We start from the raw sequence: 17,172 nt of genomic DNA, 5'->3' as shown, positions 1-17,172 counted from the left end.
CTCCTCTGGGCTGAGTGGGAGGCGGCGGGGTGGTCGAGGAGATGGGCGGCAGCAGCCCTCTCTCTTTAGGAAGCGTGCGTTTCCTGAGCCCCAGTCCTGGGAAAGGAGCGCGGAAAATGGGGGAAACAGGATCCGGGGGCTGCGGCCCTATGCGGGGGTGTGCTGCTCTGATAGCATGAAAAAGGCTCCGAGGATATGAGCTGAAACTCAACTCCTGTCTCTTGTGCTCCTTTCTCTCTCTCCACCCCCTCCACCCTCTCCACCCTCTCCACCCGTGCTGCAGGAGTGCATGAACCCCTGCTGTAACGCCACCACCTGCACACTGAAGGGAGATGCGGTGTGTGCTCACGGACAATGCTGTGAGGAATGCCAGGTAACAGCAACCCTCCCCAGCCTGCTGGGTCCACACTACACTACACTACACTACACACCTCCACAGCACAGCAGCTAGAGCTACAGTACACTACAGTACACTACACTACACTACACTACACTACACTACACTACACTATACTATACTACACTATACTACAGTACACTACACTACACTACATTACACTACACTACACTATACTACAGTACACTACACTACACTACATTACACAACACTACACACCTCCACAGCACAGCAGCTAGAGCTACACTACACTACACTACACTACACTACACTATACACTACACTACACTACACTACTACACTACACTACACTACATTATACACTACACTACACTACACTACACACAGTACACTACACTACACTACACTACACTATACAGTACACTACACTACACTATACACTACACTACACTACACTACACTACACTACACTATATACTACACTACACTACACTACACTATACAGTACACTACACTACACTACACTACACTATACAGTACACTACACTACACTACACTACACTACACTACACTACACACCTCCACAGCACAGCAACTAGAGCTATAGAGAACACAATGCATGAATCATACATGGGCCAGATGTTGTCTGTACATCAGTTTCCATTTAGCGGGGGAGAGATTTGAAGGAGACACTCTTGAGTGCAGCCAGTGGTAGCGACTGGATGCCCCCAAAAAAGACTGAATTGTGCTGACAGTTGAGAAACATTAAAAGAATGAGTAATGTTGCATAGACAAGAAAAGCCATTCTCACCCTCTATTTTGCATTCTCCCTCTTTGTCTGTCTGTCTCTCTCTCTCTCTCTGTGTCTCTTTCTCTCTCTCTCTCTCTCTCCGTCTCGTTGCAGCTGAAGCCAGCAGGCACGCCCTGCCGAGAGTCCAGCAACTCGTGTGACCTGCCCGAGTTCTGCACCGGCGCCAGTCCCCACTGCCCTGCCAACGTCTATCTGCACGACGGGCACGCCTGCCACAACGTGGACGGCTACTGCTACAACGGCATCTGCCAGACCCACGAGCAGCAGTGCATCACCCTGTGGGGCCAAGGTGGGTCCCCTGCCCAGCTCAGCTCTACTCTACTGGACTAGAGAGAAGGAGAGAGGGGGACGTGGCTGGAGTCCACACACTGTCTTAAGGAATAACTTTGAGATGACAGAGCAGTCCCATTCCAATGGGTTGGTGCTGTTTGTGTTCCACTGGAGCTGTGGAAAAGTCTAGCTGGAGAGATGTTTCATTATGAAGCTCCCATGGTGCAGAGGGGATTTCCATGTGTGTGTGTGTGTGTGTGTGTGTGTGTGTCACTGTACATGGGTGACAGGTAGCCGGGAGAGACTGCGCTGCAGGTTATTAAAAAGGGAGCTCTGTGAATGGTACTGTATGTGATTTGTGTCTATGTGCAAGCGCTAGTGTCTGTGTGTGTGTGTGTGTGTGTGTGTGTGTGTCAGAGAGAGAGAGAGAGAGAGAAAGAGAGAGAGAGACAGACAGTGTGTGGTTTAGGTTGTGTGGTGTATCTGAGGTGGTGAAGTGTGGTCACTCAGGTGTGTTGCTGCGTGCCTGTGTGTCCTCTAGGTGCTAAGGCAGCTCCAGGGATCTGCTTTGAGAGGGTCAACTCAGCCGGAGACCCATATGGGAACTGTGGAAAGGACTCCAAGGGATCCTTCGCCAAATGCGAAGCTCCGTAAGACGCTTCCCTCCCTCGTGTTTCTCCTCCAATCTGAATGCTCCTTTTCTGCTCTCTCTCTCTCCCTGTTCCTCTCTACAACTCAGTGTTTTCTGAGAGAGCAATACAGCCAAAAAAAAGATAACAAGATTGCGTAGGAGGAGGCAAGTCATTACTAAACAAGCTATTAAGAATGTTGCGCTCATTTGCATGGAGAGTTAGCACTCGCAAAACATTTCTTTAATTGTCCTTGGATCACAGATGCATTAAACGCTTAGTGGACTGTGTGTTGATTGATGTAATTGCTCTGATGACAGGAGTGGATGGGGAGGAGAAGAGAGCCTTGATTACAGGCACACAAAGAGCTCACAGTCGGGAGAGAGCTCCGGTCCCATCCCCAGTGCCATGAGAAAACTTTCCTCATGTGTAAACAGCAATTATCCCCCTGACAAAAATAGCCCTGTTTACTGAGTTGTTGATTTTGTTTGAAATTGTCACTTAAATAAGTTGTTGATTCGGCAATCAATTTGAAATCCCGAATGGCGTTGGTTAGTGTGGGTTAGAGAAGACACTGTGGTAGTAGGAGCAGGAATTCTGTACAAGGAGGCGGCTAACGGGGATTTTTGTTTGTGCCACAGGGATGCGAAATGTGGCAAAATCCAGTGCCAAGGTGGAGCCAATCGTCCGGTGATTGGCACGAACGCCGTGTCCATCGAGACCAACATCCCGCTGCACGCAGGAGGGCGGATCCTGTGCCGGGGGACGCACGTCTATCTGGGCGATGACATGCCCGACCCGGGACTGGTGCTGACCGGAACCAAGTGTGGAGACAGCATGGTGAGTGTGTTTGAGGGCCCGCGGAGCCACGGAGGGAAAAGGAGCAGAGCTGGCCCTGGGTAGAATCCTCTCTCCATCTCTTCTGAACTGGGAGCAGAAACTAGAATGTTCTGCCTGTCAGCCTGAATCTCTGTTTATTTAGTCCCCCACAATCTCTCATCGACACAAAGTCATGAAAAGGAAAATAAATGTACTGTACAATATATCTCTAGGAAAATTCTTCTGCATCATTCCTGTTGTGTCAGTCCTTCACGTGTTGGCGGCCCGGTTTAACGAGCCTCCTCTGAAGGGTGCCATGGCCACAGATGTCCGGTGGGGTGCCAGAGAATGCCCTCATTTTTACTGGCGCTAGCGCCGAGCAGCGGCGGCGGAAAGTACCGGAGAAGCGGGGTGACATCAGCGCATTACTCAGATGTGGTTCTGTTTAGTGGACTTGCAGCTCAGTGTGTCCTTGCCACAGCTAGCTCAGCCTGCATCCTCCACTGCTCACTGGCACCCTCACTGCAAGGCTACCTGCTAGCTAGCTAGGCCTGGTGTGGAGGGGAGTCAGTGTACAAATTCAGCAAATTCCTTCAGCGTCCCCCCCCCCCAACCCCCCAAACCCCAGTAAAGTCGTCCTCCCGCCCCACACCCCACAGCTGGGCCCCTGTGCAGCACGTGGATGGAGTTAGGTCCTTGTCAGAGGTTTTTATTTCATCTGGGTGGAGTGCTCCAAAAACAGAACCCAAAACCACAGCCTCCTCGAGGCCATGTTGTCAGTGAAAGCACTTTTGCGCCGCGCTTATTAATGATGTCAGGCAGGCTCTGTTAATAAGCGAAGGAGTTGATCTACTGACGCGCGCTCCTCCAAAGATAACAGGCGTGGGGAGGGTCTCGGGGCCTTCGCACCTCATCCATCATGTTTGCGATGAGGAGTGTTTGTGTCGCGGTGCCGAGGTGCTGAGTCTATATTTATGAGCCTGCGTGTCTCCTCTTGTTCTTGCGCTCCCTAGATGTGCCTGAACCGCCAGTGCCAGAATGTCAGCGTCTTTGGCGTCCACCAGTGTTCCGGGAAGTGCAGCGGGCGGGGGGTGAGTGAGTCGCCGCGCACACACACACACACACACACACACACACTCTCTCACACTCACACACACACAAACATGTGTGACCTTTCATTAACCTCATCTCTCGCACGGGCAAATCAGGACTGTAAAGGGGCCGTCCACGCGACGACGGAATGTTTTGAAAAAACACTCTTTTCCTCTTTCACGGTTGTCGTGTGGACGGCGCCGGAGTCGGAGAGCCATGAAGCAGCCTGGGGGGGTCGGGGGGGTCAGTAGACCTCCGGTGAGGTGAGCCCCCTCTGTGCCGTCCCCTGATTGAGGTTCAAGGACCAGTGTTCCAGATCCAGTCCCTCTCTCTCCTCTGACCGCCACCGCTCCAACTACAACATGGAACCTGCCTTTCAGCCAGCAGCTAAGGGCACCATTCTTCCCCACGTGGGAGAGCTGTTCTCAATCCCTTTAGAATACGCTTTGGCAGAGCAGCACACCTCACACACTCACACACACACACACACACACACACACAGAAAGAGAGAGAGACACACACTCATACATACACACGCACATCCGCAGTCGCACACAGGCTGCCTTCTGGGCCATTATGTAGTCACAGTGGTGTGATGTACGGTAAGAGCTACAATGCTACACAATCAATCTTCCGGGCTCCTGAAAGGTTCAATCAATTAGGTGTAATGGCTTCATTTGTGTTCAGCTTAAGGCGCTATTCATCATACTTTGACTCCAAGGCACTCGTCCTTGTCCAGAAATGCGGTGAAATGTGAAGACAAGCTGTAGAAATATCTCCCCTCCGTCACTGCTGGATATTTTAACACACGACATTTCACAATCAAGTATATTTCACCTCTATGTGTTGGCGTCATCGGCCTGAAATGAAATAGTCTTTTCACGCCTCGATGAGTTACCCTTGTGGGACCAGTGATTTGTGTCAGCCAGGAGAGTGTAATATTGACTTACTATGTCATATTACCAGACTGAATTTAAAAAGTTTTCTTTGCCAAAGACTCCAGGGCTTTTTGATTTCCCTCTTATCCAAAGTCATCTGATGTCAAAACCCTGCTCCAGCGCGAGCTTCAAGGGAACAGGACCGGCCTGCGATTGGATGGTAGTCAATAGTTATGGCTCCATCGTTGGCACTTGTCTCAAGTAAGCCTGGCCGGTACTGACAGACCAGACGCAATGGCAGACAGAAAAAGCAAAGAAAGAAAACATTTGGATACATGATATGTAGAAGTATAAATACACAATGAATGAACTGTCCATAGTGTCTCACTGACTGAATCTATGACCTGGACCAGAGCGCGAACGGGAAACATTTCTCCGAACATCAAAACATCTTTGCCAAACGCAGACCTCCTTCCGGCCACTCCAAAACCCGCGCTGGTTTGTTTCCAGCTGCTCGGCTTTTTGTTTTAAAGGGCTTTTTGAAGAGCTTGTCTATTAAAGACACCGGGGCCCGGCCGAGGCTCCTCTTCGCTCCGCATCGGATCAAGATGTTGGCCTGGCGGCGGGACGCACAGCTGCTCTTCATTACCTCACAGGGGATTCCTGCCGGGTCCGGACCGTGCCCCAGTGCTGCGAGGATTCTCTGGGATGTTGTCTGTTATTTTTTTATGGAAGAAAAAAAAAGAAGAAGGAGAAGAAAAGAGGGGGATGAGAAAAGGAGCGAAAGAGGAGACAGAGTTGTTTTACACTGGCCAGGGGTTTGTGGGCCATGTGGAAACAGGTTGTCGGCGTGACTGTGGGGAGGTTGGCGCTCTGTGTTATGCCACATGGGTAATGGGGCGTGTTCGCTCCCTTCTGCAGCTGGAGGCTGTGGCCGTGTGGCGTCCTGCTGGCCTGAACTCAACCCTCACCCGCCCGCCCCTCCGCACGCTCCCCCAATGGAGCCGTGCCCCGGAATGTCCTCTTTTTGGGAGACGCTTTTGCGATATGTGTCAAAGCTACGTGCTTGTTTGAGAGACTGCTCTAGTTGATTGCAAACACTGCAGGCCAAGTAAAAGCTCAAGTGTATCGTTGACAATTACGACACATTGTTATTCTTAATCATCACCATGATGGTCTCTCCATCTCCACTCTCCGCCAGAGGCTGAAGTACAGTACACTCCACCGGCAACTTTTCCATGTCAGAATATAAACTTTCCACACGCAGTGTGTTACTGAATCAGCACTTTTTAGAAGTGTTATTTTTCTCAGCTGTGATAATGATCATGTGTTAAGTGCTCCGTTTCTTAACACTCCTCCGTGTCTTCTCCATGCAGGTCTGTAACAACAAGAAGAACTGTCACTGCGAGGCCCACTGGGCTCCACCGTTCTGCGATAAGGCCGGCTTCGGAGGCAGCGAGGACAGCGGACCCGTGAGGATAGCAGGTATGCTTTGCTTAACCAGCTTATTGATTAGCCAATCAACCAGTGCAGTGGTCACTATAGGTAATCGATCAGTTCAGTCAGTTCAAACCGCTGATGGAACGAAGGGTCATTTCCAGTGATTGTCACAGTGCACGTTTGCACCTGTACATCAGCTGTTTCACAGTGTAGTAGCCCACGTGTCCTGCTCGTATGTTGCTTTACTGACCGCTGTCCACCCCACTGTCTCTGAGCAGACAACGGGACTCTGACGCTGGGCATCCTGGTGGCCTTCCTGTGTCTGGTGGGAGTGGGCATCTTCGCCTGCGTCAAGAGGAAGACCCTGGTCAGCCTCCTCTTCGCCAACAAGAAGAGCACCATTGAGAAGCTGAGGTACTAGCTCTACTCCAACACTCATCTGCACCCTAGTGCAGCCTACAGCACATCACACCACGCCTCTCTCACGCCATAACTCACTGCTGCTTTCACCTGCCCCCAGGGGTACCGTTACTACAACCAATTAATCTTATTATTGGGGTTTAATTGACCAGGAGAATCTCTAATTTGCACTTTTTTTTATTTTACCTAATTACCCACCCAAGACTAATGAGCTGAACGAGGTACATTCTCCAGCATATAAATGAGAGCGATTAAGCACTGATACAGTTACTCACATTATCTCAATTAACCTGAATAGCTCATAATTCATGGGATTGCTGTGAGTGAGCAGGCTGAGGGCCCTTTGATGAAAGACCAGCACTATGCTAATGTTGAAACAGGAAGCTAGCGCCCACAAGTGCGGCGTTGACAGGCTGAATATGTTCCGTGTGCCCGCAGGTCGGTGGGGCCCAACAGGCCGTCCAGTCCATCTCACCCACACTCAGTGTGCCGGACGTCTCCCCCGCGCCAGCCTCCCGCCAAGCCGCACAGTGCCAGTATATACAAGGTGTGTGTGTTCGCGCGGCTCTTTTTCCGTCTGCCTTCGCTTTTCTCTCTCACTTTCTGTGCATTCACACGCTAATGTGACAAACAAACAATCACACAATCACACACACACAACACACACACACACACACATGTCTTTGTGGCTGCATATGAATCAGGCGTATAAATTATGATGATGTAATCTGTTCCTATTATCACATCAAGCGGCACATAAAATGTGTCTCTCATGTTCAGAGGGAAACAAGTGGCGTTGTTGCTTCTCATTAAATCGTTTCATGCGTCAATACGAGCCGAGCAGCTCAAGAAAGTAGGTCCTGTTTGCAGATAGAGAGCGCCAATCCACACCTGTTTTCCCTCCTGCGCAGAGAGGAGGGGAATAGAGCCGGAGAAGACAATGACAGGACACGAGAGAGGGATCCAAGTGCTGGATGAGGGCACTAATTGATGGATCTGCCGTTGTGGCCCAGCAGGAGTATTGATAAGGGGGGTTTATTGTTAGCCAAACCCGCTTAAGCTGACAATCAAAGGCGAGTGGCGTTGGCCAGTGAGCATGCTGGAAAGAGAAGCGCTCGGCGGGTGGGGGCGGGAGTAGCCCAGCGCTGACTGATAGAGCCGCGGGGGGCTAATTGGAAGAGCTCTATTGTGTTTGTGTACACAGCGTGCGCGTGTTGTGTGTGCTACATGTTGGTGCTGTAGAACTTTCTGCATGCATGTATTGAAGTCATGTGTGGATCAGAGAGTGCTTACATGCACATGTGTGTGTGCGTGTGTGTGTGTGTGTGTGTGTGTGTGTGGCAGGTTGGCACATGCACGTAGGCAATCTGTGGTCCATTTGTGAGGAGAGAGGCGGGCGTGTGTGTGGAGAGGGGGAGGGGGCCGGGAGAGGTCCGTTGTGTGTTTTGCGTTAGCAGCAGCAGCAGCATCTGGTTCTCGTTGGGCCGTGCTGGTAAGCAGAGAGAGGATGTTGGCCTGTTTGATGTAAGCCGGGTGCAGGTGAGGTCATTTTCCACTTGGGCAGTTGTCAAGATCTCGCCTTTCGCTCTCCGGTTCTCTCTCTCTCTCTCTCTCCCCCCTGCTGTTCTCTATCTGTCGCACTCTCTGACTGTGGACGGCCTGTTTGGCCAGGGGTCAGCGTGTCTGTGTGTGTGTGTGTGTGTGTGTGTGTGTGTGTGTGTGTGTGTGTGTGTGTGTGTGTGTGTGTGTGTGTGTGTGTGTGAGGTCTGCTGGTCTCAGGTGATCTGTGTGTTTACGGCGCTGGGTCGCTGGGTGGGTGCCGGAGGAGTGTGTGATTTATGTGGCGTGAAGCGAGCGAGCAGGAAGAGCGAGTGTGTGGAGAGGACGTGCCGATTAGCGCCGTCCACCTCGCGCCGGGGAGAGAGCGGCCGGCCCATTCATCTCCTCTGCTGGACGCCGTGTCCACTCCGCCCCTCCACAGAGCCGTGCTGTGGTGTTGTCTCTCCGAGTCCTCATTTGCAGCCACATAAATACATTACACAGAGCTGAAGAGTAGCAACATTTACACAACATTGCAGGAGCGTTAATACATGTGTGTGCAGACAGAACATAAAGACAAGCAGTGGACAAAGGTTTGCAATGATGTGCATTGTGCAGGCAGTAATGAAAATCTCTCTCTCTCTCTCTCCTCTCTCTCTCCCTATCTCTTTCTCTATCCCTCTCTCTCCCTCTCTCTCTCTCTCTCTCTCTCTCTCAGCCACCTCACCTGGGTCCTGAGGCAGTGGTTGCATCTCATAACCTGCGCCAGCTGCCGCAGTGTCCACCTGTGCACCTGAGCCGGCCGTTGCCCGTGGCGCTGACGCTGACCATCTCCCCGCCGGTGCCCCCTCCTCACCGGGCGCCGCTGCCGCCCCACGTCCACCTCCAGGCCCCCCCTCGGGGCGCCTCCTTCCGCGGGGGCCCTCAGCGCCAGCCGTCCTGCAGGATGGTCATGGTGAGTGTCCGGCCCTGTCCCTCCGGAGCCTGGACGGCTAGAGAGCGCTGAAGCAACACGTTCACCACCGCGTTCCTTTGAAAGACGAACCGTGTGTTTGCGGGCGCGCTACGGTGCCACGCAAGACTTGTTTTATTACGTCTCCACCACAAAGGCGCCTTCATGTGTCGTACCAGCGCCGGGCTTGTGGTTTTTAATATGGCCTCTCTGTCAGTGGTATTTAATATGAACACCGCGCTGTGGTGTGCGGTCATGATTTGGACCAAGGAGCGTGGGGGTGGGGGTGGGGGTAGGGCTGGGGGTGGGGGGGTCTCGCCTGTCCTATAAAGCCATGTGTGTGTCGACAGCTCCTCGCAGTCCAGTAAAAATCACACCAGCTTAACCCCTCGGGTCAGCCCGGGGCGAGAGAGCTTGTCCCTCTTCCAGCATGTAAACCGAGCAACATAATGAACATGACAGCTAAGCCAGGGAGCCCAGCGGAAAGGCAATATTGCCAGGATGAGGAAGGTGCAATAATCCGGCGCCCAATCTAATATGCCCGGGTATCACGTTCGGCCGTGCCCACTGAGCACACAGCGCTGCCATGGCTCTCGCCGCGCCCGCCACATGAAACAGCCCTTTTGAAATGGGCTGGGAGAGCTGCGGAGAGCTTGATGAAGTTACGTGCATCCTGAGGAGAATAAATGGCTCCGTGAACACACTGCCACCTTTATGGTGAACGCAATAGCAGGCGCGCTAGGCTGAAACATATTGTGCTGTAAATATTCATATGGACCTGTAATTTCTCAGAAGCCCTTGAGAGTAATATATCACATGCAATGTGTTTCAAGGCTGCTGCATATTGGAAGAAGAAAATATTGAATTCATCAGTCGAGCAAGTGGATTGGCCACAAAACGGTTCAGAATCTCTCTAGACTCTAGACTCTAGACATAAAGGCACAATAAATTCAGTAAAATACAACATTACTGTGCCTTGATGTGCTGTATGTCATGATTGTAGGTATAGAAGCATTTCGATTTTTTCACAACAAAAGTTATTGTCTGCATCTTTAGCACTTTGAGTGCCAAAAACGCAATATTTTGGGGACTCTATGATGAATAGAACTGAAATAGATGACGATCGAAAACTCATAAGAGCGCTCAATCTGGACATTTTATCTGCACATTTTTATCATAACTCGGCTTTTGATGGTTGCTGCTTTAGTTCTAATCAGTAACGCATGCACGTCAGGTGAAAACCAGGCCATTTTCATGGGTTTATCGCTAGGTCTCGCCAGGTCTCGCTAGGTCACTTCCCGGAGACTTTACGAGGCAACACTTAATATTTTATGGAAGATGCTAAATCGCTATATTTGTATGCTATAAAAACAGGGATTTTGATGAAAACTAGCCTCTGTTTAGCTTGGATCTCACAGGAACAAAGGGCACATGTAGATATAAACGGTATACCCACTGAGAGCTTAGAGTCTCACCTTTCAAACGGCATAGTATGTGTCCATAGCTATAACATAGAATATGCTGTTGAAAAATGGTCAACAAAGATGTAGATCGCTGGCACTCTGGGTCAAAGCTTCGGAAAACAGCGTGGCATTCCAAGTGTTAGGAGCACCCAAATATAGATAAATCCATGATGCTTCTACAGTGTTCTAGAGGCACAGGGGTTGAGTTGAGCGTGTTTGGCAGCTCTCATTACCTCCCTAAATAAAGAGCAGACAGCACCTCTGTGGTCGCAGCACAGCTCCAACCAGAGTGATGGGGGGAGGGAGGAGGGAGGGAGGGAGGAGAGAGGGAGGGAGACGCAGCAGCAGGACCGGTCAACAGAGGTCAGGCCGCTGACACCACTCAGAAGCATCAGGCTAATTAGAGCCCAGCTAGGGACTGGATGAGATTAGAAGGAGGTCTGGGTGGAGAGGGCCAGGTTTGCAACACAGCTTGACCCTGGATCTTCATTCCGATAACCGAGAGGCTCCACGTGACGCTGTAATGAATAGCTAATCAAGAGACATAATTGGCATGGCAGGTATGTGTGCAGGGTATGTACAGTAGGTGTGTGTTTGGCATCCATCATGTCAGGTGTGTGTGGAGGTTATGTAGGTGTGTGTGTGTGGTGGGTATGTAGGTGTCTGTGGAGGATATGACGGTGTGTGTGGAGGGTATGTACTGTAGGTGTGTGTGTGTGTGTGTGTGTGTGGTGGGTATGTAGGTGTCTGTGGAGGATATGAAGGTGTGTGTGGAGGGTATGTCGGTGTGTGTGTGTGTGTGTGTGTGTGTGTGTGTGTGTGTGTGTGTGTGTGTGTGTGTGTGTGTGTGTGTGTGTGTGTGTGTGTGTGTGTGTGTGTGTGTGTGTATGTGTGTGTGTTGGCCTGGGTATGTAGGTGTCTGTGGTGGATATGAAGGTGTGTGTGGAGGATATGTAGGTGTGTGTGTGTGTGTGTGTGTGTGTGTGTGTGTGTGTGTGGAGGGTATGTAGGTGTGTGTGGAAGGTATGTAGGTGTGTTTGGAGGGTATGTACTGTAGGTGTGTCTGCGGAGGGTTTGTAGTTGTTTGTGGAGGGTATGTAGGTGTGTGTGTGGAGGGTATATACAGTAGGTGTGTGTGTGGAGGGTATGTATGTGTGTGTGTGTGTGTGGAGGGTATGTAGGTGTGTGTGGAGGGTATGTAGGTGTGTGTGTGTGTGGAGGGTATGTAGGTGTGTGTGGAGGGTATTTAGGTGTGTGTGTGGAGGGTATGTAGGTGTGTGTGGAGGGTATGGAGGTGTGTGTGTGTGGAGGGTTTGTACTGTACTGGTGTGTGTGTGGAGGGTATGTAGGTGTGTGTGTGGAGGGTATGTACTGTATTGTAGGTGTGTGTGTGGAGGTTATTTAGGTGTGTTTGGCATTCATCATGCTTTAGGCCCAGGCCCATAGATGGGAGGCCTTCCCAGCCAGCTGTTTCTCTTAATACACATGTTGTGAGCCTGTTATCAGGGCACATCTGCCAGTGGAGCAGCAGCTGCTTGGCAGTGCCTGCGCTACAGGGTCTCCCCCATGAAAGCCCAAGGAGAGGTGTTGGAGTCCAAGCATGCTGACAGTGGACCCCCAGCACAGCGCTGTGCTCTCCGTACCATATGCGGAGCTGCACTGAGCCAGGCTGGACACGCAGAGAAAACCTTTTCAAAAACAAGTCCGCGCCGGACAAATTGGCAGCGAGCGGGTGACAATGTTTTAACGATGACAGCGTGGATGAGTTACAGTAAAGGCCGTACCTCTTCCAATGTTTTAATGAGATTTTTCCAAAACAGACGTCCCCGGGCAGCGTTACCTCGACCCCCACTCTTTTTTTTTTTTTTTTTTTCATGGCGTTGTTAGCGAGCAGCGCTCGGAGCGTCCGGCGAGAGAGCTGACCTCATCTGAAGTGTGGGGGGTCCCGAGAGCTGTTTACTCAGCATCAGCACCTTCTGCTCACTAATCCACCATAATAATAGGCGTATCTCTTACACAAACATTCCTCTTCATGAGCTTTAAATTGGCTCTTGTAATGGTGTGCTATTACTATTCTCTTGCAGCAGGACTGGGGGGGTTTCAAAGACCTTCTCTTTTTTTTTTTTTCCAAAGTTCGGAGGCAAAGAGTTCGGTCAGAAAACTCGTGAAATCTTACCCTTGTGCATGGTTTGATCGTTCATAATGACGTCTCATATGTTCCCATCCATGTTGCTCCCTCAGGAGGCTGAAATGATTGGAATCAATATTGCTGACCATCGAAAATGACCATAAGCTATTTCGCAGACCATCCCAATTTCCCCAGCACATGTGTGTGAATGTCTTGCGAGGGGTATACTCCAGACATCGCACTGTCTTCGCCTGGCAAAGGCCAAACTTTCACAGGATGGAGCCATGACATGCTTTTCTACACAGGGAAAAGGGAGTCTGGCAGCAAAGGCACCTCTGAATCCGAGTGTGAAATCATGTTTGGATCCCTGCGTCGTGTCAGAGGGGGTTTGGGCGGGGAGCTCTGTGCAGCTTTGGCTCTCTCCCCGTGGATAAGGTTGGAAAGGGCTCCCTCTCTCTCTCTCTCTCTCTCTCTCTCTCTCTCTCTCTCTTTCTTTCTCTCTGTCTCTCTTTCTCCCAGCCCTCCCTCCTTCCCTCTCTCCCTCTCTGAATAGGGAACAGATGTGAAGTAGGTAGCAGGCGCTCATCATTACCTCATCCTCCTGCACTAGATTAGGAACACATGACGGCCCCTCATCACATGCCCGCCGGGTCGCTGCCGCTGCCTAGGCAACAGGAGATACAGCAGTACATGCAGCACGCCACGCCACTCTGGCACGCTGCGAAACGCTGCCTTACACTGCCCCCTGTTGGTCACTGTGGATTTTAAACTATGGTTCTGACAGCACCGAATCGATACACAATCAGTGCTAGTCATAAAATTGCTATACTGTGTCAAGGTCTTTGGCTCTGATGGCTTAAGGTTTATGTTCTTTTTGCATTATTCTGACCAGCATCATAAGGTAGTGTCTTGGATAGTTCTTAAAGCAGTCCAGGCAGAAATAGTGCTTATTGGTTGGCCCCTCAGAGCGGTTATGGTTGAGAGTTTGAGCTCCCTGCTGTCTGATCTCAGATGCAGCTATTGTCTACTATGGTCACTAATAAACCCCTGCAGCAGAGGCCACTCATGGACCGCCATTGCTGTGGTAGTCTTTATGGGTGCCACATTTAACAATACGATACGGTGGATGTTATGGTTGTTTGTATCTCCATTTGAAAACTTTACAATCTATTCTGTCTACATATAGATTATGTCTGACATCTTGTTATAAATCACCTCTGTACTGGTCTGTTAAATGAGATTGTTCAATATATTAACTGCACCACACATAAACAATGACTCTATCAAGTTGGGTTAGACTCACCCTGCCTTTTCAGGGAAACTCCCTTGCTTTTGGAGAGAAATTCTAAACAACATCCACATGATCATTTATATCTCATAAAACAAATGACAACATTTACTTTAGGTGATGTTTATATCAAAATATCTTTGAAGGTAAACCTTTGGAGGGTAATGTATTTTTTATTTGAATGATAATACATACAATTATACATAACTCACAGAAGGCATTTTGTACTACATCTTGTTTACTTAAATAGGGCATAGGTGTGAGAACTACCGGTACATGAATTTGATGAACTCTTACTGTGCGACTGTTTGTCACTCTGGCACAATAGAACATCCTGTGTCAGCAGACAGATGCAGAGGTGACCCAGTTTCCCTTTTTTACGTAAGCTAAAACTATTTGCTTAGCAAGGCAAACTTCAGGGAGTGTATGCCACAAAGAATAATATTCAAATGGCAGAATCCTCACCAACTCTCTTGGGGTCATGCTATTCTGTACTTGATAAAGTAAAGTTTCCCTAGTATAATGTCTTAGGTATAATGACTCTAATGTCATATTTTACGTAGTGCTACACTCTGGCTGCTGCTCAACGTGTGGTGGTGTTTCCTATGCAGGAGCTGGAGAAGCCCAGTCCACCCCAGAAGCCTTTGCCTGCTGACCCTCTGGGCAGGACGGCCCGTGTGATGCGCAGTCCCTCCAGCGTCCGCATGCCGCTGCCCGTCCCGCTCCCCGTCAGAGGACCTGTGCCCGGGGGCCACAGACCAGTGCCTCCACTCCCTCATCCGACCAGGTGACCCCGACCACCACTCACACACCCCACTCACAGGCCAGCACCACCACTCACACACCCCATCCAGGCCAGCACCACCACCTCCTCACTTACTGAGGATTATCTGGCAGTTTTGCATGCATTCAGTAGTTACTGTTCAACTGTCCAACTTTAATGACTTTTGGATGATTTTTGGAGTTCAGAATTTTAAATATCCCCCAGATATGCTGACATTTATCACCACTTTATCTGCAAATCAGTGTTGTCAGGTACTGTAGTAATGCTTCACTAAGTGAGGAGTGATTGATGGATGACATGATAAGGTAGCAGAAAGTAATGAAAATAAAGAAATTCAACTGCGCTGTGGTCTAACCGCTTTATCTCATCTTTGCTTCCAGACCTCTTCCCAAGCAGCCTCCAACACTGCCAAAACCTCACATCATTGGTGGAGTGAAATACAGCTGAGGCCTTAGACACAACACAAGGGATGGATGCCCTGGAGGGACAAAAAGACTTCTTTTGCACTATAAAAAACTTCTTCTGCCCTTGAAAAGACATGCGTTGTGTCTGAGTCCTGAAACTCTGGGGTGGCGGAGGCCCGACCCCTTGGTGCTCTATCTCATAACGGTGCTATGAGTCCAATGCTCAGGTACATGTAAAGTTATTTATGTCCGTTTATGTATTTATTTCAGCACAGTGCACTGTGGTAGACACTTTTGAATTGTAGCATTTGGGTTTTTTTGTTTTCAACCTCTCCTCCTACATCTTTGTCTATTCGGTTGCGTTGTTTGTACTGTTCTGTTTTATCGGTAGAGGATGCAGTGCCCTCGTTAGGGCACCATCTGGAGAGACGCGGATAGAATAAAGATGTTCGGTCGAGTAAACTGGATTTGAAATGGAAGGGACTTTTGCAGCTTTATGTGTGGGAGGATCACTACAGTGTTTGGGAGATGAAGGATGAACAGGAGGCAACAGCAATCTCGAGCAGACTTTTCTGCGTCCTGTGAATTGATTCAAAAAAGTGACACACAAACACAAAGTCATTTGTGACTGAATGTTAAAACGTGTGTATTTACATTTAACATGACTTTGATAATAGCACTCATGCATTGAGGTAATTGTATACAAAACATCTCAAAGTATGAAAAGGAAAATGAAGAATGGATGGAAGTCCAAGTTTTTTACTGTTGTTTTACATGATGATCATCTTAACTGTAAACAAGACACTTGAGTACAAGGTAGTTCCACTACATTTGAAAGAACCAGATAAAAACAATCTGTAGATTAAGTTGCATACGTTACATAATAGTCTGCATAAAGTAGTGAGGGCAGTTCAACCATCTGTCGAGGTGCCATTCTCACTCTGGCCATAAGCCCTAACTACCCCAGAGCACCTGGCTGGGGGCACTGTGGACTCCAGCATATTATGGGCTGTGTCCTGAGAGGGGACGAGCCGAGCTCTAGACTTCCACGACTGGACCTGCAGGATGCGGCATGGGGACGGAGTGATGGTACAGCTGCAGAACACACTGCCTGAGTGGAGTCTGGAGAGGGCTGACGCGCCCGCGGCTAACACACCTCTGTGTGGCCAAGCACAGCAGCGTCTGGGTTTTAGGCCTAGTGGGTTGGCACTGAGGTGCACTTACACTTGCCCACTGAGATGTGGGCACATTGCCTCTGAGCCAGCAATGTCCAAAAACTTGAGTCTGGCTTGTTCCATCTATACTGTACATCAAATTGTGTTTGTTTACTTGTTTCATGTGCCAATTATTTTTTTTGTTGATGTATCTCATTTAAATAACTGTTTTCAAACTCATAATTCACTTTCTAATGTCATCATCTATAGCCTATCCTACATATGGTACAAGGCTTAGTTTAAGTTTTGTTTTTACAATGTAAAAAGACTTAAATAGGTTTTGTTCACTCTATTCTTTCTCTCTCATCCATTGCATCTAATTAGCAATACTTGACTGTAAACAAATGTATCACTGCTACATTGATTAGAAACCAAGGCCACATCTTTTGAATTGTAATGCATTAGCTTAACTTTGCTTTGCTCACGTTTTGTACTCATTTCTTTCAATTTTGTATGAACACTTTAACCAGTATTCATCTCTCTTGCTGGATTTCTATTCTTGGATTCATTTCCTCATTGACTGTGTTACAGGTGAACACATTATCAAGGTCTTTTTGTACAATAAACCTTTGATAAATTATAGTGTAAAACTTACCATATGTAGGTGTCAGTGTCGATGCACAGATTTTAAACAATCAGATCTCAACATATTAGTAAAGCTGTTGAAACTGCTATTTTGCTTC

At 49.2% G+C, this 17,172-nt stretch overlaps 1 protein-coding gene across 1 annotated transcript in view; it reads left to right on the top strand.

Annotated features, from left to right (window-relative positions):
• Positions 1-16,446, top strand: part of LOC134069966 (disintegrin and metalloproteinase domain-containing protein 12-like) — a 77,664-nt gene extending 61,218 nt beyond the window's left edge. Inside the window, exons 13-23 of the mRNA XM_062526136.1 lie at positions 284-373; positions 1,263-1,458; positions 1,981-2,089; positions 2,710-2,908; positions 3,901-3,978; positions 6,234-6,342; positions 6,576-6,711; positions 7,156-7,264; positions 8,975-9,211; positions 14,699-14,874; positions 15,252-16,446. Of these exons, the coding sequence (XP_062382120.1) occupies positions 284-373; positions 1,263-1,458; positions 1,981-2,089; positions 2,710-2,908; positions 3,901-3,978; positions 6,234-6,342; positions 6,576-6,711; positions 7,156-7,264; positions 8,975-9,211; positions 14,699-14,874; positions 15,252-15,318 (1,506 nt within the window). The 3' untranslated portion in view covers positions 15,319-16,446. The remainder of the gene's footprint in view (positions 1-283; positions 374-1,262; positions 1,459-1,980; positions 2,090-2,709; positions 2,909-3,900; positions 3,979-6,233; positions 6,343-6,575; positions 6,712-7,155; positions 7,265-8,974; positions 9,212-14,698; positions 14,875-15,251) is intronic.
• Positions 16,447-17,172: the final 726 nt, after the last annotated feature.

This window comes from Sardina pilchardus, chromosome 22, assembly GCF_963854185.1.
Source record: "Sardina pilchardus chromosome 22, fSarPil1.1, whole genome shotgun sequence".
NCBI classification, from domain to species: domain Eukaryota; kingdom Metazoa; phylum Chordata; class Actinopteri; order Clupeiformes; family Clupeidae; genus Sardina; species Sardina pilchardus.
This window is presented reverse-complemented; position numbering and strand designations above follow the sequence as displayed.